General features: G+C 32.3%; 1 protein-coding gene across 1 annotated transcript; it reads right to left on the reverse strand.

Annotated features, from left to right (window-relative positions):
* Window positions 1-4,819: 4,819 nt before the first annotated feature.
* Window positions 4,820-10,813, reverse strand: LOC132721799 (uncharacterized). The gene is made up of 2 exons (XM_060706176.1): window positions 10,276-10,813; window positions 4,820-4,983 (listed from the first exon to the last, which is right to left on the reverse strand). The coding sequence occupies exons 1-2, from the start codon at window positions 10,811-10,813 to the stop codon at window positions 4,820-4,822; spliced, it is 702 nt and encodes a 233-aa protein (XP_060562159.1).
* Window positions 10,814-23,376: the final 12,563 nt, after the last annotated feature.

Below are 23,376 nucleotides of genomic sequence, written 5' to 3' on the forward strand. Positions count from 1 at the left end.
TTTTTTAAACAAATCAATGAAGTCAACCGAAATGTAAATGTACAACTGGACATGTGACATAAAGAATATATTATTTATGGCATGACAATTGTAAATTTTAGTAATTGGAGTAATATTTTAGTATAAAACGCCAATATTGCTTAAACAATTCAAAATGATTGCATGCGAGTATGATCCTGGGACAAATTTGGATAAGGGATATACAATCAATTTTCTCACATACAAAAGCTCATTAACACAACAAATGCACTTATAGATAAAACAATGTTAAAGCTTCTTTTCTTCGTAGAATAGCGGCATTCTTTGCAAAGTTTTTGCAAGGAAATTGGTATCGTAAAAACTACAGACGGGAAGAAGTTGAAATTTCACACACTTATATGAGAACCTTATAGAATTTCAATTTTTGAAGCCCATAACTCTTTATTGGATTATAAAACATGATAATATAACCTTTTTAATCTGAGAACATTGTTTACACTCCAGATCTTATCAACTTCTGTTTCTATTATTCAGTGCTTAATTAGTGCGTTAGCATAACATTCTTTTTCACAAATACATCTTGTAGTGGCAATGTCACCCTTGTTGGTTTTTATGTCCAGGGTTCAAAAACGTTCGATTACATTGGCCATATATCAATAAAGCGAATTCCGACCAATAACTCGACAAACTCGTTGACCCTTTCCCCTAATCCTTCAAAGGTACATTGGCTAGGGCCACTTTATTGTCCATGTTGATATTAGACCAAGCGATAAACGATAAGGATCAAATATACATTTTGTAAAACGATTTCAGGCCAATAACCCGACACCATCAAATTTCACAGGCACATTGCCAGTATATGACCTTTATTGATTCCGTGGTCAAGGGTCAAGGTAAATTTATTTTTAACGTAAAAACAGTTTTCAACCAATAACACAACATCCACATGACCCTTCATCTTTAAACTTTACAGGTGTATTTGTCTTGTCCAATATTACATTTTGAGATCAAAGGGCAAAGGTTAAGGACACATTGACGTTATATATAAAAATTGTTTTTCGATCAATTATTTAACAACCAATGAGGGTTTCGTCCCCAAACTTCACAGGTGCATTGGTCATAAGCATATATAATTATATAGTTTGTTGGGTACGTAGGTCAAAAGGCAAGGTCATATTGACCCGGTATAGCAAAGTGGTTCTTGACAAACAAATTAAACCATTGGCTTTCAAACTTCATAGTAGCATTGTTTTTTAAGCACCTAATTACAATTTCTGATTCTTGAGTTGACAATTTAAAGTCAACTTATCTTGTATACTTAACACTTGCATTACTTGGCTTGCATAACCTAAAATACATGTTCAACTATACATATATTGTTTTTTTTTGTGTCTTCATATTTGGAAAGAACGCACGGCATTATCACAATATCATCAAGGATCAAAATAAGGCCCATTAACAAATGAAAAGTTTTCAAGTTTTAAATAAACATGCCCACAAACAAACCTTCTTAAAAGAATTGACTGATTATAATTATCAAACATATTTAACAAAAAAAAAAAAAAAACAACAAAAAACACCCCTCCCAAACATCGTTGGGAACAAGTTTCCGGACAGTTCCAGATTCCAAAAATCCATTAAACATTCCATTAAACGACCATGATACAAATCTATGATAAGGCACTGATCTATCAAATTGACATTTTATCTTCTCTTTTTTATTATGATATCCTTTTCTTGTCAACTATGGACACTACTTATTGTTTGAATCTGGGCATTTGAATTACTCTACCAATATTAAAAAAAAAATATATTGAGGTAATGTTAGTGAAATATTTAACCTCAGTGCTTATAACACATTTTATTTCAAACAACATGAAAGAATTATATAATATAGCGCACATATTTTATTGATAATTTAACTATATATACATTAGAATCATCAAAATTTTGTTTTGGAGGAAACTTGAGTTTCGGTTGTTTTGAACACATGTTCCTTGTAGCTGCAGTTAACATACACTTTTTCTCAACAATTATCTTTGAACATATTCAAGCCTCTGATCCAGCTTGTGCAAATCCAAAATGGCCGCCAAAATCTAAGATGGCCGCCATTTATTTTTATTTTTTCAAAATATTAAAGTTTTTTAGCTTTATTCTTTACAGGTCAGTATGAAATAGCACCACTTTATTATTTTACACATTTATATATATTCAAACCTCGGATCCAGGTTGTGCAAATCAAAGATGGCTGCCAAAATCCAAGATGGCCGCCATATTAAAATTTTCAGAATGTAATAGTTTTCAGCTGTTGTCGTCATTACAGAACAGTATAAAATAAGACTAATTTAAAATTATGGCATTTCATATTTATTTATATTCAAGCCTTGGATCTAGATTTTGCATATCCAACATGCTTGCCGAAATCCAAGATGGCCACCATGTTGAATTTTTCAGAATATGTTAGCTTACCAGCTGTAATCATTTTCAAATTAGTATAAAATAGCACAAATACATTATATTACATGTTTTTTAACCATACCAGCATAAAAGACGTATTGTATTTGCCTTCGTCGTCTGTCTGTCTGTCCGTTCGTCCGCATTTAGCTTGTCCATCCTTCACAGGTGAAAATACAGGTGGGATTTCAACTTAACTTTACAGGAGTAATCAGTGCCTGTCCCGACGAGATTTATCGTCGATGCAAATTAGATTTTGGACACAGAAAACTTTAACTTTATTTTTTGTACTTTTAGAGTAATGTCCCGAACACAGTTTAAAGTGGGATTATAAAAAATATGGCAATGCATAGTTATTGTTATGGTTATTTTACAAATATTCCCAATTAATCTATCTTCCTAAAAAATGTCTTTTTCCTATTTATTATACTTTCAGACCTACGTCATGTACAATGTTCAAAGTGTAAAATTGAACAAAAAGCAAAAATTCCAAAATAAAGCAAGACAAAGTAATGACTCTTTTGCACTGCACTTCTATTTATTGTGATATATCTACCTACAGAGTTTCTGGTTGATATCTCTTATAGTAAAGGAGTTGTATCCCAAACAAGTGTCAAATTGTAAACATGAACAAAGGGCATTTACTCCAAAACTTGGAAACACAGAGTTACAGATAATGAGATCGATCTACCTTAAAGTTTCACGTTGAAGCCTCCTGTTGTTTCAGATTTATGTTGCGGAAAAAAAGCGGACTGACGGCCATTTTTGGGATCATAATAAGCAAATTTCCTGACGCCATTTAGGCCCCTAAGTACAGATGTATGTATAGTTTTGCAATTGTTTACATTTGTGGAAGCCAATTGACTTTTTTTAAGAATGCAATCTTGTTTTTATGAGGAAATTGGCGATGGAATTATTGACGAAAAAATATATCTTGTACATAGATGTCTCTTGTACATTTCAACATTTTTTGGTTTATTTATAGTGTTCTTTTTCTTGAGGGTAAATTTTTCAAAGATGAATTGTTGTTTAACAAAATTTTAATCTAAAATGGCCGAAGGTTTACAAAGGAACTAAAATTAAAATATTTCTTTTACCATTATATTGCTAGTTTGTAGAAGGCGTCTATATTCAAGAATGACAGAAGCCTGATGTCACAGGAATCCTTCAAGAAGTGTAACCACACATCTTCAGAAATAGCAAAATTACATTACATGCTTATGGTAGATGTATAACCTTAAGATAACATACTATTCCTAAAAAACATTATTTAATCTTTCAATCCTGAACAATATTTCAAGCGACACGATGTTTTCAAGCAAGACGCCATGACAAGACTGTTGTGGAAGTATTTTGACTGTTTAATTTATGAGCTAATAACAAGTTAGGAAGGGTTGAACAACTACGACAAACAATTTTAATAGTAACAGAAAATTTTCTATTTAAAAGGAATGCTGCTTTCATTTTCTAAAATTTTACTTTTCAGCTAGCATTCTGGCAGATGTAGTCAAGGCCATTTCGAACTCCCTTCGATTTTTATCATGTCATTTTGGACGTGTTTTGAATTCCTCCAATTTTAAATCTTGAACTTCAGCTCTTCTCCTTTGTTAGACAGAATAAATCTACTGTAAGTCAGTTTGGCTAGCCTGGTCCAATATTGTGCACATTCCTTTGCACAGAGAGGCAGACATATTTTTTTCACCTTCTGCAGCATGTAGCTTCTGAGGTTCTGGTGATCTTTTGTCAAAGGTATTGTTTTGAACTTTTGTCTGTTGATTATGTCCGTCTTTTTTCTTGGAAAATGCTAAGAACAACTTTTGAAAATTTTCAGCCTGCTGCAAATTTTATCATCATTGTTTCTCAGACCAACACCTTTTTCACCTGAAGTATGTGAGTCAATTTGTGTCCAACTAATCTATCAAGCACTGATGAAGCTTTTCCATTTTTTCATAACACATTTATTTGGTAGTGCTAACTGGTAGTCATAATTGCTGCGTGTGATAAGCCGATTAAAGTCCATTATGTATTCAGATTTTTCTCTGCATTCATTACAAGTCTTGCTAATATTCGACAGGACTGCGACACTCTTTGCATGTCATTTATCTCTTTTATTCTGTTGCCTTCCAAGTGAATCTACTTTGAAGGAGCTTAACTCTTGATTATAGCATCATTATGGACTTCCTCTGTTATATCATAATGTTTCATACGACATTTTTATCTATATTTAGGCTATGTTCAGCAGTCGTCTAGAGAGTCTCCGTGATTTTAAGTTTCATTTTATTCTTCCTTTCAGTTGTCCATGGAAGGTTCTAAAGAACGGTTTATGTGGTTCAGCCACAATGTTGCTTTTAAAATGAATTTTGCAATAATCACATGAAATGTAGTTTCATGCTTTAAAGTCCCTTTCATTATTTTCTCTTCTTCCAACTTCTAGAAATCCATCTTTGCTTCTTGTCAACACCTCGTTTCCTTCGTTTGCTAAGACTTCCAATTTCACCGTACGTTCTTTTGATCGTTTTGGCAAAAGTAAACATTCCATCACTCTAGACTCTACATTGTGAACAGTTAACAAATGACGTGAACTTTTACTTTTGATAGCGTCTCCGCAAAAAGCACAATATTTCATTTTATCCTATACTTGCTTGTATCCAGTTTTTTTATGTTGTTTTGGGCTTGAAGCTTATGTGAGCAGAGTAACATTACACTGATACATAACTTCAACAATACTTTCATACGAATGATATTTGAATCACATTTAACAGACACTGTAAGGAAATAATTTGAACGGTTCGGAATTACTACTCTTTCAAAACCTGAGTCATCAGAATAAACTGACGTTGCTTTTTCAAGGTAAACCTTTGCCGGTAACAATTATCTACAATTTTTTGTTGCAACTGACGGTAGCTAAATATTTCGATGTGTTATTACCCGTACTATCAGGCACATTGTGTGGATATTCAAAACTGTAATCCAAAATATTTTCATCATAAAAAATAATGAAAGTCAGCCTTATCAGATGAAGATGCAAACTTCATTTTCAATGTCCTCACCCTCATCTTCCTCTAAATTTCAAGCTGTTCTCAGATAGATTCTAACAGTCAATGAGGTTTATCAAAATATTTTACAAGACAAATACATTTCACAAAATACATAATAAAATATATTTGACAACAATTCAAATTACAATAAGAAAAAATTCCAAAATGAATGAATAGAATAGATAGATAAATAAATAAATACATTAATAAATAAATAAATAAATAAATAAATAAATAAATAAATAAATAAATAAATAAATAAATAATATAGCATGCTTTGTAGTAATGTATACGATATTATATATATATTATTTGTTAGATAAATCTAATTTAAATTAATTGAATAAAATTATCAAGTATTTGTTATCAAGACAATGAAGATATTATGAACTTTTAAGTGATCCTATTAAAGCAATGAAAGGAGTCGTCAGTAACCAAGAAATATTAGCTCTCCCAGAACAAAACCATCTCAAAATAGCTTGCATACCGAAATCAATCATGCATAACCCAACGTGCAAAACCAGTTCAATCACCCATAACGAAAGGAAAAAAAGTCAAGCATGAACAAATAACATAGATATCAATAGATTTGGTCTAGCCTTTAAGGGGAATTACCGTATTTATTATATAAACAAAACTCAAAACTATTTTAACCTTATCTACATATATGTTTCACAATTACCAGTTATGTCAACGTTCAATGCTACATATACCACTTTCAGCAGTAGCATCAATCTCAGCTATTTCTCATTTGTACCGCAATTCCTAGCTGTGTCAAAATTCTGAGATACAGGCATTTCACAACCTTTATCAATATCGCCATTCCAATGTTTGTCATCATTCTAATTTTACCCATCCAATCTGTACCTCCATGCCAAGTTATTTTAATATCCCATCTGCATGTATTTTACCACCTTCATAAATATCACAATATTCATATTTGCCACTCTCACAATGCCCAGTAACATGTATATCACCACCCTTTCCTTCATCACGATGTTTAGTTTCAGTCTCAGCTTATTCACCATCCTAATATGTACCACATTTTCAAATAGTGAAAGCAGATTAAACCAGAGCTATATCTAATTCCCCCATAAAAAACTTTGACATTTTGAACAAAAATTGATCTGAAGAAAAAAATTGAGTTCAACCTATAATTGATGAAGTATCAACTTTGTACAAAGAATAATTTCAATTGCAATCCCAACCAGGGTCTTCAAATAAACTTGTCATAAACCAAGTTTGATTACTATCTCTTAGTTATTTAAAGCAATGGTGACCTTGACCCTAGGGGGTCCAAATGCAATAACAATCGGGGTCTTCGTATAAGCCTGCTATACCCAATATACCCAAATCTTATTTTTAACCGAAATATTTATATTCTATTTTTAGTAACAATGACCTTGACCTTGACCCCATGAAATTCAAATGAATACCAACTTATGTGCCCACATAATGTTGCTATATACCGAGTGTTATTACAAGACCTCATTCCTAACCCTAGTTATTGTCCAGAAACCATCAAGTGGAGAGCAACAGAAACTGACTCCTATATACCGCTGAAATTTGTTTGTGGGGTATAGTATGTTTTGTTTATTATGAATTACAATGTTCATTAAAAAATTGCCCCAGGCACTCATAAGTTGCTGAAGTTACATTTATGTGTAGCTTATGGCAATTTGGCACTCTTGTCTACATTTGAACCACAATAATGGGTTGATTATAAGTTATTTAATATATTCATTTATAATTTTCAGCTAAGGGAGAGTTTGAGAAAAACAGACAGTATGAGCAATGATTTTGTTAAGGTAATACATGGTTTTCTAGTCTCTTTATATCATGCATTGTTCTTGAATTTATTGTCTTATTTAAGGATAATTGTTTCAATATATCCTTTTGTTGAAAATGCCATGACCTTATCTTTTTTTCATAATGCAAGTTTTAATGTCAATTAATTCAAATTAAAAACATATGTATTCAACTACATTCATAGTATTGCTAAGTAATATATTTTGCCAATTGAAAAGGTCCAGTTTTGCAAAAAAGAAACAGCAGAAATATGAACATTATTCACATTATTATGTACATGTATATCAGGGTTCGACGTTAACTTTTTCAATAGCTGGACCAGTGGTCATGTTACTTTGAAAATCTACTAGACCAGACAAAACATGAACTAGACCAACATTTCAACAATACTAAAACATTAAATATTTGAGCTAAAGTCAATGTCTGAGTTGCGTGATCACTGTATTAACAATTTTTCTTAATGATGGTCATATAATAATTTCTGCACCTGCTTGAATAACAAGAGCTGGCTATATATGCACATATTGTTCAACCTGCATACATATAGTTTAGAAATTATAAAGGATATACTATCTAGGAACCAAGAATAGAGCTCGAGGAATCCAAAATCACACGTTTGAAGAATCATCCATAAATGTATATAGAATGAGAAGGGCTAAATCAAGGGACTGGGCTTGAAGCTAAAGTCATTGTCTGAGTTGTGTGATCACTGTATTAACAATTTCATGTTAAAGTTTTGAATTTGTTCATATTTTCAACAGTTATCTTTTATTCATCATGAAAATTCACACAATGATAGATCGTAAGAAATCTTGCCTTATGTAATGCCAATAACTCTTCCTTGCTTTTTAACCAGGTTTTCAAGGAAGATGGAATGGTGTATGTTGTTGGTCAGGCGGGCAGGCGTCAAACTTGTTCTATCAAATATTAAGGTCAAGTAATCATAATGATTTTCAGGTCAATAGGATCAAGGTCACTGTTACTAAAAATAGATTTTACGTTTATGTCAAATAACTTCATGTGTCAAGGACCAGCATATACAAACAAATTTGTGCCTGATGTTCTCCCGTTTTGATGATGTCATTAAGCATATTAAGACGTCATAATGAGTTATAATGTCATCAACATTCTAGAAGGTATTATATATCTTCCTAAACCAAGCTAAGCTAAAAAAAGAAAAACAACAATAAAAAATAATAAACATTTGCAATTATTATCGTTTGAGTTACAAGGATCTAATATAATGTCAATCTATGTTATGCCATATGCTTGCCTCTTCATCACTTAGTGCATAATATTTAAGAATAAAAAGAAAGAAAAAATAGCTGGAAATAAATTCATCTGGTCAAATATTTTTGTATTATACAACGTCATTGTAATTGCTTTATTTATAATGCCACTGTCAAAATTTTACCAACACTCAATAGTTGTAGTCCTGTATTGCAGAATCTGAATTCTAACTTGATATTTATTTTTTTTAAAATAGAAATAGCCTCCGTCCGACCTTCCCTCCAACAATTTTGTCCGGAGCATATCTCAAAAAGTATTTGAGGTATTAACTTGAAACTTCATAGGTGGATAGACCTCATTGAGGAGGAGTGCATTGCACAATAATGATAACTCTACCCTGCATAATTTTTGAGTAATTGCCCTTTGTTATTTTTCAAAATTAATTTTTGTCCAGAGCATAACTCGAAAAGCCGTTGAGATATCAACATGAAACATATTAAATATATGCACGTATTGTTCAACCTGCATACATATAGGAAGTTGCAAGATTTCTGATTTGGCACATATTGCTGCTGCCTTGTTTGTGGGTCATTAACTTATAAACTGTACATATATACGCACATTTTACATCCTGCTTATATATATATATATATATATATATATATATATATATATATATATATATTCACACATATCTTCACTTACGGGGCCTATTTATAAGACCGAGTTGAGTGGCATTATTTCATGCAGTCAGTTTTTATATACGCCACTATGTAGGCATAAAATGAGCATTTCCATACAACAGAACTAAGGGGTACTAAGTTATATATATCAACTATATATTTAATTTTACCATAGGTGAAAACATATTGACTAATAACATAAAACCCCATAATAAATATATACATTTGTGGGACATATATCATTTACTACTAAAACCGGCCTACGGGCACTATGTTAGAAGGGTAGCCTACGCCCCCATACATCGTTTTAAACATGCCAGATTTGCGAGGCCATATGTATGCCCCACATTAAATATACACCCCACAAGTATGGTCTCAAATAGACCGATGCCCCGTAAATGGAGGAATGTATATATATATAGGTTTGTGAAAAATATTTGCATTTACAAAATACCTTTCAAAAACACTGGATCCCAAGATAGATTCAAGAACGTGGAAAAAAAACAATAAATTTGGAGAAAATATACGTTCATACAGTGCTAAAGTATAAATACCCAAGTACTTTCGTCGTATTATGCCTTCATCAGGGGTGTATTACATGTATAATGTGCACACAATCGAGCACAAAATCTCAATACGTGTGTACTGTATAGTATCAAAAATTGAACTGAAACACAGTCGCTAGAAAGGTGATAAAATTACATCGATTATGAATAGACCGTTATTGAATGGTCATTGTGTAGTATTTTACAAAAGAGAATATAGCCTGCGGTCAATATGGCATAAACTCGGTTAAATATATCTATAAAACTGTGTTTAAAAGAAAAAAATATATATAAAGTAAAAACATAAAACTTCACATATAAGGGCGTATTGTGTTTATATTACTATAAGTATGATGTAAGAAAATGCAAGTTACAAACAGTATGATGTTATATGAAGTGGAAATTTACGATAAGGTGAAAGTAAAAACGAAGCGCTCAGGCAAGGGAAAAATAGCCCTCCCCGACACCGCCTGATGACTAAAGCTTCTTCCCCGTGACACCATTGCATGTCAATGTCATCTATATAGCGTAACCAACTGAATGGTTTAAGAGGTACTGCAGCTAGCAGTTGTCCTTCTAATTTGCCCATAAACACGTTGGCGTAAGATGGCGCCATTTTATTCCCCATAGCCGTGCCCTGTACCTGTAGGAAATGTTTGTCACAGAAAACAAAGTTGTTGCATTTCAGAATAAGTACGAGAAGTTCGATAAGTGTTTCTGTGGGAGGATTCTTTATTATAAGAGAATCCCATGCTTCTTTGCACGCTGCAATGTCATCTCCGTGGGGGATGTTAGTGTATAATGCAGTAACATCCATAGACACCAAAAGGGTTTGGTCAGGTAAATCTTTCTGAGATTCTAATCTTCTTAGATAATCAGTGGTGTCCTGCAAATGAGAGGGCAAAGCGCATACAAATGGCCGAAGATGGTGGTCAACAAATTCTGAGATACGTTCTGTTGGGTGACCGTTGGCAGATACAATGGGGCGGCCTGGGATTCCGTCTTTGTGTATTTTAGGAAGAAGGTAAAATCTACCAGCTTTAGGCTTAGGGACTATTAAGTAGTCTTTAGTCATCAGGCGGTGTCGGGGAGGGCTATTTTTCCCTTGCCTGAGCGCTTCGTTTTTACTTTCACCTTATCGTAAATTTCCACTTCATATAACATCATACTATTTGTAACTTGCATTTTCTTACATCATACTTATAGTAATATAAACACAATACGCCCTTATATGTGAAGTTTTATGTTTTTACTTTATATATATTTTTTTCTTTTAAACACAGTTTTATAGATATATTTAACCGAGTTTATGCCATATTGACCGCAGGCTATATTCTCTTTTGTAAAGTACTACACAATGACCATTCAATAACGGTCTATTCATAATCGATGTAATTTTATCACCTTTCTAGCGACTGTGTTTCAGTTCAATTTTTGATACTATACAGTACACACGTATTGAGATTTTGTGCTCGATTGTGTGCACATTATACATGTAATACACCCCTGATGAAGGCATAATACGCCGAAAGTACTTGGGTATTTATACTTTAGCACTGTATGAACGTTTATTTTCTCCAAATTTATATATATATATATATATATATATATACTAAGACAAGTTCCTTTATTGGGGTCCTTGTATATATAAAACCCTTTCTATGGGGTCCTACATTATAGCGGGGTATATATAGTGCCCCAGAAGATTTTTTCGCTGAAGCATATCTCAATTTGCAACTCTGCGTTCAACTGAATAATGTGCAGAACACAGTTTGAGAAAGACAATGAAATTTGAGTTGCCTCCCTTCGCCCTTACCCGCCAATGATATTGCTGGTTCTCGCATCACAATAAAATATATCAGGGAAGTCGGGAATCAACCGGTGTTTCCTGTAAAATTTCCGCGAGCGGCAAAACGCAAATGGCGAGTGTAAAATAGAGAATTGGTGTTAGGTAAGTGTGCTAGTATCTATTCATGCAGTTAAAGGCATAAATTATTGGATCCATTATAAATATAAAATTTGCTTTTGTTTGTCATGAAGACAGGATAACATTAACACAAAGACGCTATTTTCTACTTGCATTCAAAGGAATACCCTACCCACTTAGTAATTTTGCGACATAAAGAAAATGTGACAGCATTCACAAACTGGGGTCAGGGATGGAGGAAATTCGCAAATGTGGTCCTAAATAAGGCTACAAGAGTTTTCAATCCGCAGAATTTTCGACCTCAGTTTTCGACCCCTAAGAGTAAGAGTTACCTACCCATGAGAGTTTTGGACCCCTAATTTTTAAAGAGTTTTCGATAATGGTTTTCGACCCCTTGTGTTTTAATGTATGGCAGGCTTAAATTTTATTTTGCTTTACAATTTAATCTGAAACTTGATCAAATTACATTGAAAATCATTGGCATCTGATAATGCTTTAAACACTGTTAGATAAACATCGCACATGGGTCATGATTTCACGCCTAATTAATTAAAGCGTGGCGATAGATCAACACCACGTGTCGATTATTAATAGTGACAAAGTTGTATCATTAATGAATACACAATGAAGTAGGTGGATGGACTAAAAAAAATCTTAACATTTGTACGACATAAAAGATACACAAGACTTCAGAAAAGATATAAAAAAAAATCTGTGTAAATGATGTCAATACCTAATTACATTTTCTTTCATAAATGACTTGGTAAACAAATCAATAGTATCAGTTAAATAAATTCGCACTACAGGTAAACACAAGATAAATGCAATGTGTCGTTAAAAAACTGGCGTTTTTTTGAAGAACAAATGGTTAGTAACTGGGTTTACAGCTGTCCATGCATAGGGGGAATATTTTTTTCAGTCAAGTTAGACAGGTTCAGCAATGATTTCCTAGATATTAATTAGTTTTTCATCAAAAATATTTTATTCAAAGATGGGCCTAGTAGACCTTTAAAAAGGTCATGTGAATAACAAATAAGGCAAAATAAATTTATATTTTTAAACACACATGATACAACCATACAAAGTAAATATGCTTCATTTCTTTACTCAATATATCATGTATATACAATTATGGGTCGAAAACTTTTACCAAATTTCACCTTCTAGGGCTCGAAAACTCTGGGGATTGAAAACTATCGTCAAATTTCTGGGAGTCGAAAACGTCCGATACCCTAAATAATGAGACAAAAATCTATATGGGTATTGTTCACCATTGTGTTGTGTCTGGCATGATAAAGCAATTTTACTCTGCATCAAAATATGTTGATAATTTGACAGGTTGTTCATTTTGTAGGAGAATTGTCCATTTCATACAGATAAGATTTGAGCATTTTTATTTTTTTTTAATTCTTCGAGATATATCTCTTATAAATGTATGAAATGAAATATTTTACAATATTTGTGACTTTCTAAATTGAAAATGATTTTATTTGTCACTTTAAAGTAATAATTATTTAATCGTAGGAGAAATGTCCATTTTACGTATGGGTCCTTTTCGCACTCTATCCCTACAGATAATTTGATTAACTCCTAGTTTAGGTCCCGTGGACTACACCAGGAGAATATTTAGAGAAGAAAATATGTACCCCAGCCTGAGAAATTAGTACTTGTCCAGTCGCCATGGACAAGTGATTATTGTTTCGGACAAGGAACTTTTTCAAAAAGTTTGTGAAGAGTATATATGAACATTATTCGCATTTAGTAATTTGACAAGTAGTTTCAAATCTTAATTTCACAGACTGGTACCCAATTGACTGCATGAGATAAAAAGCTATGTTTATGTGAAAATTTGGATGCTATATTGGAAATAGGTTTAGTGATTTTACTTTTAATATCAAGAGTTGTTTTTCATTAATTTTGAGATCTGCAATTATGCATGGTCTTACCGTAAGACGAGATAATATGAGGTGATATCTAAGACTTGTTTAAATTATCCTAACTCTAAATTTTAGCGAATGGCTCAGAAAAATAATTTTAGCGAATGGTTCAGAAAAATAGTATGTTTTTTCCCCCTAACAGAGGTAAAACTTCCCCCTCAAAACATAGTGTTAAAGAAAAAATGAAAACTAATGTTGTTTTTGAAAATTAAAATCCCATCTATTTGATGGCTATTTTGTAAGCGGAATATCGTACACGTGTCTGCACGTTTCCGTTTGTTTTTTTCTCCCAAAATCTACCGTCACATATTGGCCTTTTATCCTGTGAAAATGCTAAAATTTCATCAGAAATATGCAGAAAAAATCACAATTCCCATCAACAATTCGATTTCAAATTGTTTATTCAGGAAATCATTTTTTTTGTCTTCAAAAATCAACCACTGTAAATTTTGTTGTAAATTACAAACTTGTAAGTTTTGTTCTCATGATACTTTATGAAATAACTGATGGAAAACGATCTTATAATAAACAATCATTTACAATTGTAAATGTTTAGAACGTACCGTAAATATTTAGACCGTACCGCTTTTCAGGTATGTTCAGTTATTACCGACAAATTGTAGCGTCTTTCTGTAGTTGAAGAAAGCAAAACAAAATACAATATCAGTTAATGAAAATATTTGATAAAGCACTAAAAGGAAATGCATTTTAGACCATCTGAAAAGGATGAAAACCCAGGAGCTTCCGAGGGCTTCGCCCCCTGGTCCCCCGCCAAGGCTCTGCCCTGGACCTGCATGGGGGGCCTACGCGGACCCGATGAACCTTCGCATTTCAATTTTCCTCTTTTTTCCAAATTGTCTATTGGCATCCCTGGTAAATAGAAAACAGCTTATATTTAAAAAGTTTATTTGATATTTAATCATAAAAGAAAATAGGAAAATTCCCCCATACACTAAAATCCCCCTGCTGTGGGTAGCGACCCACTTCCCCCAAATTGGATTGAGGGCCCTGTTTGGCAAAAAAAATCAATTTGTGAAAATTGTCGTAAGTATGACTTTGGGAAAACAGATTAGAAAAATCTGACATCATGGACAACTGAGACAATTAACAGACAATGGCACTTATGTTTGGCAAATAAACAACAATAAACATGGCCAACAGGGATTGGTGTCATTTACATTAATAAGCAATTGATCAATAAGCTCTGTCTGGTATGTAAATTTAGCCAAGTGCTCATCAATTCAAGCAAATCACAATACTTGATACATACTGTGCAGATGACTCACATTGGTAGTTTCCAGATTATTTCTACCTATATACATATGAAGATCAAATTAATTATTAATAAAATGACTTTTTGAAAATGAAAGTGCTATGATCTTAAGTAATTGTAAAGTTGTTAATTTTTGGAAATACGCCATGCTTATTTTTAAATTATAATTGGTAGTTATAAAAAAACACCCTGACCATTTAGCAATGACTGCTGGTCCCTTGCAAAAAAACATAACTGTTTTAAATATCGAAACTACCTTATTTTTGAATAACTATTGATGTTGACAGCTGACATCAAAAAGTTAAAGCAAGGTACATGTCTCAGGTTACAGTGTTGAATAAAAATGATTTTGATCAATTTTCTTATTGAAAAATTGATAAGACAATTCATTATGTAAGTTAATAGCTCCCTACATTTGAAAAAGAATAATACTTATAAAATGCAACTTACTGCAAAACAGTGCAAAGTCAACTTATCGTGGAACAGTACTTTGTTGATAAAAAATTGTTCAAAGAAAATAAAAGCCAGCCCTAGCCGTGTCAACCATTATTAATTTTTTTCATTGCTTATAGTGTTCAGTGTGTCATTCAAGAATTATCATTTTTAGTCCATTTTGAGAATTGTTTACATGAGTACTTGTATTAGAAATATATACAGCTGCATCGTCAAATCATCAGCTTTGAGTTCCTGTATGACAAAAACATCTCAAAAGGTAAGGCCTAAAATAAAATTCATTTTGTTTCCCCTTCCCTACCTACTCAACAAATTGTCCACTTCCCAAAAGATTTTTTCAGGTTCAGTAAGTTGTCTAATTCAAAGACTAAATTGTCAGGTCTCAGTATATATGATGTCCTTTGTTTGGTCCCAGTATATATATGAAATGGTTAGTGGGGTCTAAGTATAAATAATCTTGTTTGTGGGGTATTTCGGTATTTTTATAGTGGAACTGGTTTGTGGGGTCTTAGCATATATGCTATGGTTTGTGGAGTCTTAGTATATATGATATGGTTTGTGGGGTCTTAGTATATATGATATGGTTTGTGGGGTCTTAGTATAGAATGGTTTGTGGGGTCTTGTTATATATATGATGTGGTTTGAGGGTCTTAGAACAGGGGTGTAGAATTCCATTGTCCAACTCACGTTTTTAAGAGAAAAAATGGACAAGTAGATTTTTCATCACAATTGTTTGCGGGAATGTGAATTTTAAAGCTAGATGAAAATATTAACTATAATTATTTATCTTTGAAAATAGACATTTCTTATATTTCCACTAGTCCCTAATGTTTACCACATACAGACAGAAATAGTACTCGATGCTTTTTTCCCATTGAGAGGCATCTTGCTACATTTTCCCAAAAGAATAAAAACGGTGTTTTCATTGGTCGTTTTATGGTAACCGTACAGTTATGAAATTAACATAATCCTACATATTCTGTCGAAGTTTTATTCAGTTATTTGGTGCAAATGGATAAATTAGTAATAAGATTGAGCAGTCTATGCAAAAAGACTTGACAATTTTACTGGACAGAAGCTATGTTAACTGAAAATTTTACTTGACCAAACTAATTTTCAGTGGACCAAAAATAAAGATATCTGTTCAGAGAAAATAAAATGTATCGTAACGAAACAATAAAAATTCTGTCAAGTTTTTATTTTTGTTCTGATGTATTAATGATGTTTTTATTCCCTTGCAAAAGAATTCAAAGATTTCAAACAGTTTTATTCCTCAGACATATAGTCAACACAAAAGTCCTTCTCATCAGTTATAAATTTGAATCGTCTCACCAAATATTTCTTCTTCAATAACTACATGATTTTGAAGCTATTCCTTTACAGTTTCTTATAGTTTTGGTTCTTCAAAAGTAGCTCCTCATATTGTAAATCTGACTTGGAAGCTTTCCTTTTCACTCCAGAAAAATGCCTGGCATACAATTGTAAACCGCTGATCATAATTAGTGAAATCTAAATCTAATTAAAGGTTAATAACAAAGATAGATGAAACAATATATTATCACCAGATATTCAGGTTTTTTCAGGCTTTAAGAAAAAAATGCTGTTACTATCATATTCATCAATTATAAATTATAATTGTGTTTCGAAAATCGAGTTCTTTTTCATGTTTGCAAATAACCGTCCAAGCATCTGCAATTTACTTTATGGATCACTTGTAAAAGTGCGTACTGGCAACAAAATTTTAACACAATTATAATGTTCTCAAAAAGGACCTGGCATCATTTTCTCATTATTTATTGCTTTGTTGTTGTTTTTCAAACTGTGAAATGTTGTATGACACAAAAACTATTGTGAATTATTAGAGGTGCGCGGTTTAACCGGTACACCGGTTAACCATGGTCCGACACATCTGCGGTACGTACCGCGGTACAGACCTGGAAAACTGGTACTTTTAGCTCTAATTTTAAGCAATTACAGATCCGTAAAATGTACTAAATGAAATCATTATCTGTTGTATATGTTCATCTTTCTTTGAATTAACAACTTACGCTGTTATCCTTCCCCAATAGTTCTTACGAAATATTGAAAGCTTTATCGATTACCGCATGTAAGCCAGAATTGTCGACTTGCATGATATCAGTGGAAGAAGCAAGAATTGTCGACATACTTTTACTTTTTCAAATATCGCTTATTTGATACTAAAACTAATCGTAAAGATTGATCATTCATGAGGGCATTCCGTGCATAAAATTAGGGTGTTACTATTTTAAGTAGTTATATAGCATAGCAACCAACCAGGCTAGGGGTTTTCTTTACTTCACACACTTACAGCATGTGCATGGCAATTAGCTAATTATAGAACGGCATAGAAACTGGATCAAAAGTAATGTTTCTTAACTCATTCAACTAATAAATATTAATTAAGCAGTAACTTGGTCAGCTGTTTTCTATGTGATAATTTTAATTTGATTCTGGGGTACATGTTTATTTTGGTTTCTGACACGGATTAGATACTTAGCTCTTGCAATAAAAAAATTACAACAGCAGCTGGGACTCTGTTATAAAATTTACCGACAAATAAATACTTGTCATCGGCTAACGTGCATGTGACCTATTATTTTATTAATCAATAAGCAACATTTTTTTTTTATTTTAACTAGTATGCAATTTATATAACAGTTGTTAAATGTTAATAGAGACGGCATAAGAAAACAATATTTTTGGCTTTGAGTCACTTTTTTTGGGCTCAGTGATTCGCGAAGTCCGGCGGACAAATTGTCGCTCGTCATTGTCTCAGAGTCACTCTTTTATGTCCGAGAAATTTATAATCCACTCAGAGTCACGCTTTTGCACATTCCTCGTTATCTGTCCAATACATGTGTTTCAAAACAATGGATTTTTATCACTCTTTATTGATCATTTAATATTCTTGATTTTTCTCACTGTGAGTGTTAATAATGCTATTGTGTTAGATACATTTCATTTTTGACGTATCGAGGCCAGTGCAATATTCTGCAGACAAGGTTAAAAGTCTGCTCAGCTTGTCTGTAGAATGTAGAAAATCCAAACCCCTGCATAGTATAAAGTGATGTGGTTTGCGGGGTCTTAATATATATATAAGATATGGTTTGCGGGATCCAAGTATAGATGATGCTGTTTACAGGGTCTTAGTATATATGATGTGGTTTTTGGGGACCTGGTTTATGAGATGTGGTTTACTGGGTCCAAGTTTATATGATGATGTTTATGAGATCTTAGTATATAATATATTATGATGTGTTTTGTGGGGTCCTACTCTTTGTATATGTGATAGTGGTTTGTGGGGTCTTAGTAGAAATGATGTAGTGTGGGGTCCTACATGTAGTATATAAATAAAGTTTGGGTTGTGGTGTCTTAATATACATGTATATGATGTGGTTTGTGTGGTCTTAGTATAATTATATAAAGAAATCTTTGCCTCAAAAAAAGAAAGAAAACTTTTATCAGCAAATTATTGTGATGAAATGCATTCCAATTCTTGAAAAGATTTAGCATTCACAATTTTTCAGAAAGAATTGACATAGCTGTTAATAAACATATTTTTATCATATTTCTTTTATTCAAAATATAAGTGCTTTGAATCTCCATTGTAAAGTGAAAAGCAAAGTGCAGCTGAAATGTAGATTGCACCTTTGCATCATTATAAATGCGTTCCAGAATAAAAAAGGAAATTCCAGATGTCCTTTTTCCGGGGGTCGACCTTTAGGCACTTTTTCAGCAACAAATTTACATGCAGAGAGTGATACATAGTTAGACTAGAGAGATAGGGGAATAATTCCCCTATCTTTTAAACCTCAGACGAAACGCATAGTACCTGTCCGTTCTGCGGATGATATTCGACTATCTTTTTATAGGGGTTTATTTTCTAAGGATAATTTTGCAAACTGTTGTTTGGAGTTATTTGATGAATATGCATAAAAGTATATTGTTCATACTTTAAAATGGTTCTTGTTGCTGGGTCGTATGGGGGTTGCGTTTATTGGACGCCGCCTTTCCTTGTGATCTTGTTTATCATATTTTAATATTACTGTCATTTTTGCATTCATTTTCCGAAATCGCAAATTGTGTAATACTATTTTACGAAATGAATAAATATGATATTTTTTCTCCATATTTCTAATGCGTTAGTATGATCTTTGCTGATAATTGTTATTTGTGTAGATGAAAATATGTTCGTGATATATGGTTTTACCCCCGTTTATATGATGATGATATGATCAATGACAAAATGGAGGGTCATTCAATAACGCAAACATTTGTTCTTGTTTTTTTGTGACAATAAGTTTCTTTATCAAACATTTTCCATCATACATCATGTTGTTAAAATGAAAAAAATGTAGTTAAACAACAAAAATAAAAATATTTAAAAGTTATCTACAACTGATATTAATATAATAATTAATAAGCTAGTGGTAACGCATTATTGCCAACTTATCCATTTTTACCAACTATCTATAAAAAATACGTATCAATTACCTACAATGTAATCATTTACATTTATTTACATTAATTATCAACTTTAAAAAACTAGTGCAAAATATAATATTTATAGTGAAAAATGAATAATAATAATGACAACAATAGAAAAAATAATTATAATAATAATGAACTTCACTGTTCATATATAAATATATATATTAATAAGTGACTTCAACTGATTTTTCTCATTTTTCTTTTCAAAAAATATGCCATGTTTATTGCCAGGGTGATATTGAAATGAGAAAAATAAATTAATGTCAGTAATTTTTAGTATAAGATTATTTCATTTTTACTATTTTTCTCATTAAACTTATATACCTAGAAGTGTTAATGAAAATATCAGATAAACAATTTTGCTTTATCAATATAATATAACTGTTACATATGCCGGATGTGTTCCCAAATTACCCATTACTTCAGTGTGGGCATAGAAAAGTTGTTTGAAGTGGCAAATAGGTGAAAGATAAGCATCTTTGCTTTCTAACATTAACAAATGATAGGAAGAATTTACTTTTCTCGTATAGCATTTAATGATAGGAAGAGTTTACTTTTCTTTTTCTTTTTTAATAACTGATAAATAAACAAATAAATAAATAAAGGGATGAAAAAATAAGTAAATAATAAATAATTAAATAAATATATGAATAAATAAATAAATAAATATATATATAAATCATTGATGTAATATAAGGTGATTGAAATGTGATAAAAACATCAAATGGTAAAAATGTTATTAAACTGCGGTATATCATTATCAATTATATGCAATAATGTGATTGATTGCTGTCATGAAAATATATTGTTTCAATGCTGAGTAAATAGCTTAATTATATAACCCGGTTCAGAGAGAATACAAAACTCATTCAACCAAAGTTATATTTTTATGGTTATATATTGGCACATCTTCATCTGTTAATTCTTTTGAAATTATATCCAAGTTTATGCGGACAAATAACACATAACTGTTTGCTATGCATGTATGTTCCAAAAGGACCAATTCAATGTTCTAAGATTTCTTTACTTGACCTTGATATGACCTGGACCATCAAGGTCAAATTATTGAATTTTGCTAAAATTACAATAACTTTGTTATTAATGGACAGATTTGATTAATAATTGGACAAAACAACACTTATAGGGCCAAAACACCAGTTTTGGGGAAGGGGCTTCAGCCTTTTTCTGGGGGAAAATATGTATGATTTTGGCGTAGTTTGGTAAAAGGGGTCTCAAATTAAACACAAATTTTTAACAAATTCTTCAAAATAAAAAAGCAAAAAGCACTGGGAAATACTTAGTACTAATAAGGCGGTAAAATACCTTTATTCAACACCATCATTTAATTTTGTCCTTAATTCTATGGGAGATTTCAAAAGACTGGGGGATTTTTAGGACCAAACTGGGGAAAAAAGAGGCTAGTTGGGGAAGCAGCCTATATTCGGCCTTTACAAAGAAGTTTTTTTTGGCCCTGACTTATAACAAAACCGACATGTTGAACTCTTCAATAATGACCTTGACCTTAATATGACTTTGACCGTCAAGGTCAAATTATTGAACTTAACTAAAATTGGCATAACTTTGTTATTAATGGGCCGATTTGATTTAATCTTGGACAAAAACAACACTTAATACAAAACCGATATACTTGGACAAACAACATGCAGGACAGACTTGTCATATTGAGAAATAAAAAAATAACCTTTAATTGATATTCATCCTCTTTGGTATTAAAAAAATTCGAGCGTGGCTCCCGCTTGCAGTGGCTCTTGTTATCTCCCCAACAGTTGTACATGTTCTACTCAAATTTAATATATAGATACATCATAGGAATAAGCAGGTCGTGTTTGAATTTGGTCATGGTTTGATGATTTTGGACAAAGTTATCCCTCTTGAACGTTGGAAAAATTTTGACATTTTCTGTTTCCGCACTCTTACGTTTGTAGAAATGTATATATATGGTTGAAATCACATGTGCAGGTATTTAACCAGAAAGAAGCAAGTCAAGTTTGAATTTGGTTTTGTGCCGATGATTTTTGACAGAGTTATCCTTTTTGAACATAGTAAAAATAAGATATTTCAGTTTGTGCTGTAAATTTTGTAGAAATGTACCTATGTCCGAGATTGACATTGCATGTGCTGGTATTTTACCAGAAAATACAAGTCAAGTTCTAATTTGGTCATGGTCAGATGTTTTTTGACAGTTATCCCCCTTGAACTTGGAAAAGATTTAAAAAAATCACAATTTCTAATCATTATCCTACCTACAAATATGCAGTATGCAATTTGCAAAAGGTTAACACTAAATGGTCTAAAGGCCTTGATTTTCGAATGAAAAACAAATTTGGAACTAAATATTATTATAACATTTCAAATTTTGCGGGGCATTCATAGCGTTAGTAACACATTTCTAGTTTGTCATGTAGCGCTGTTTTCACCTCTTCATATGGGCGTAGATTATCATCACAAGTGAAAATCTCCCTCGGAGGAACAGTTTGTTTTACTGCCACGTGTATCCCATCCATGATTGCGACAACCTACAGCCTATTATGAGATTTATAATTTGGTGTTGTGCTGAACGAACTCCTCTCCATTTTGACAGATAGTTTTTATACTGTTGTCATGGTATAACATAACTTGTCCATTAATTCTTTTACTTCTATTTCTCAAATGTTAATTATCTTTTCACAGCATTAATTACTCCATTTGTACTGTAAACGCTCTTTCCACAGTTCTATTTGTCAGTTAGAGGAAATTCCTTTAAAACTGCTTACTTGTGATAAATAAATCCAATATCTGTGTTGAAGTGATCTGAGCAAGTTTTTTTTTCCTTTTGTGTTGAAGTAACTCGCAGTCTAGTCAATAATCAGAAAGCCACAATATAGTTACGATTTGGCATTATCCACCACTGCTGTAGCTTGCGGCACTTACATCATATTTTACTCCAAATCACCCTGCACGATCTGTGCTACCAATGCTGCCTACCACATACATAAACCAAGCACCTGAGTTCAACAGACCAGAAACACGCAGTAATGTCATATATCAAATTCACTAACAGGGTTTTACATCACTTTGATATTTTAGGGGTCCAGTGGATGCACAGACTTGAAAAGTAGGAGTCCAGGCCTAAATTTTAGGGGTCCAAAATTATTTTTACTGAAAAAGACTATGACGACCACTCAATTTTGCTCAAAATCATTTATTTATCCTGCAAGAAATTTTATATTCATTAGTTATATTATTGTTTTAATAAGTATACATGATTTCAATATCACTTTAAAAGTTTGTTTTATTATCATGTGCCTTTCAAGGGTTAGTCTTAGAGTCTGCCTTGTGCACCTTCAGCAAATATCTTTGCTGCTGGCAAAAAATCCAGATGTTCAATAGGTGGTCCTATCAGCTTTATGAACATGTCTGTTAAGTCTTGATGCATTCAATCTGTTGCGCACTTTATTTTTCAGGGCATTTTGAACGGAAAATCCACGTCCACAGAAGACACAGGAATAATTATTGCTATTTTTCCTAGTAACACA

The sequence above is a fragment of the Ruditapes philippinarum genome, unplaced genomic scaffold (assembly GCF_026571515.1).
Source record: "Ruditapes philippinarum isolate M1 unplaced genomic scaffold, ASM2657151v2 ctg5807_1_1_1_1, whole genome shotgun sequence".
Classification (NCBI taxonomy): Eukaryota; Metazoa; Mollusca; class Bivalvia; order Venerida; family Veneridae; genus Ruditapes; species Ruditapes philippinarum.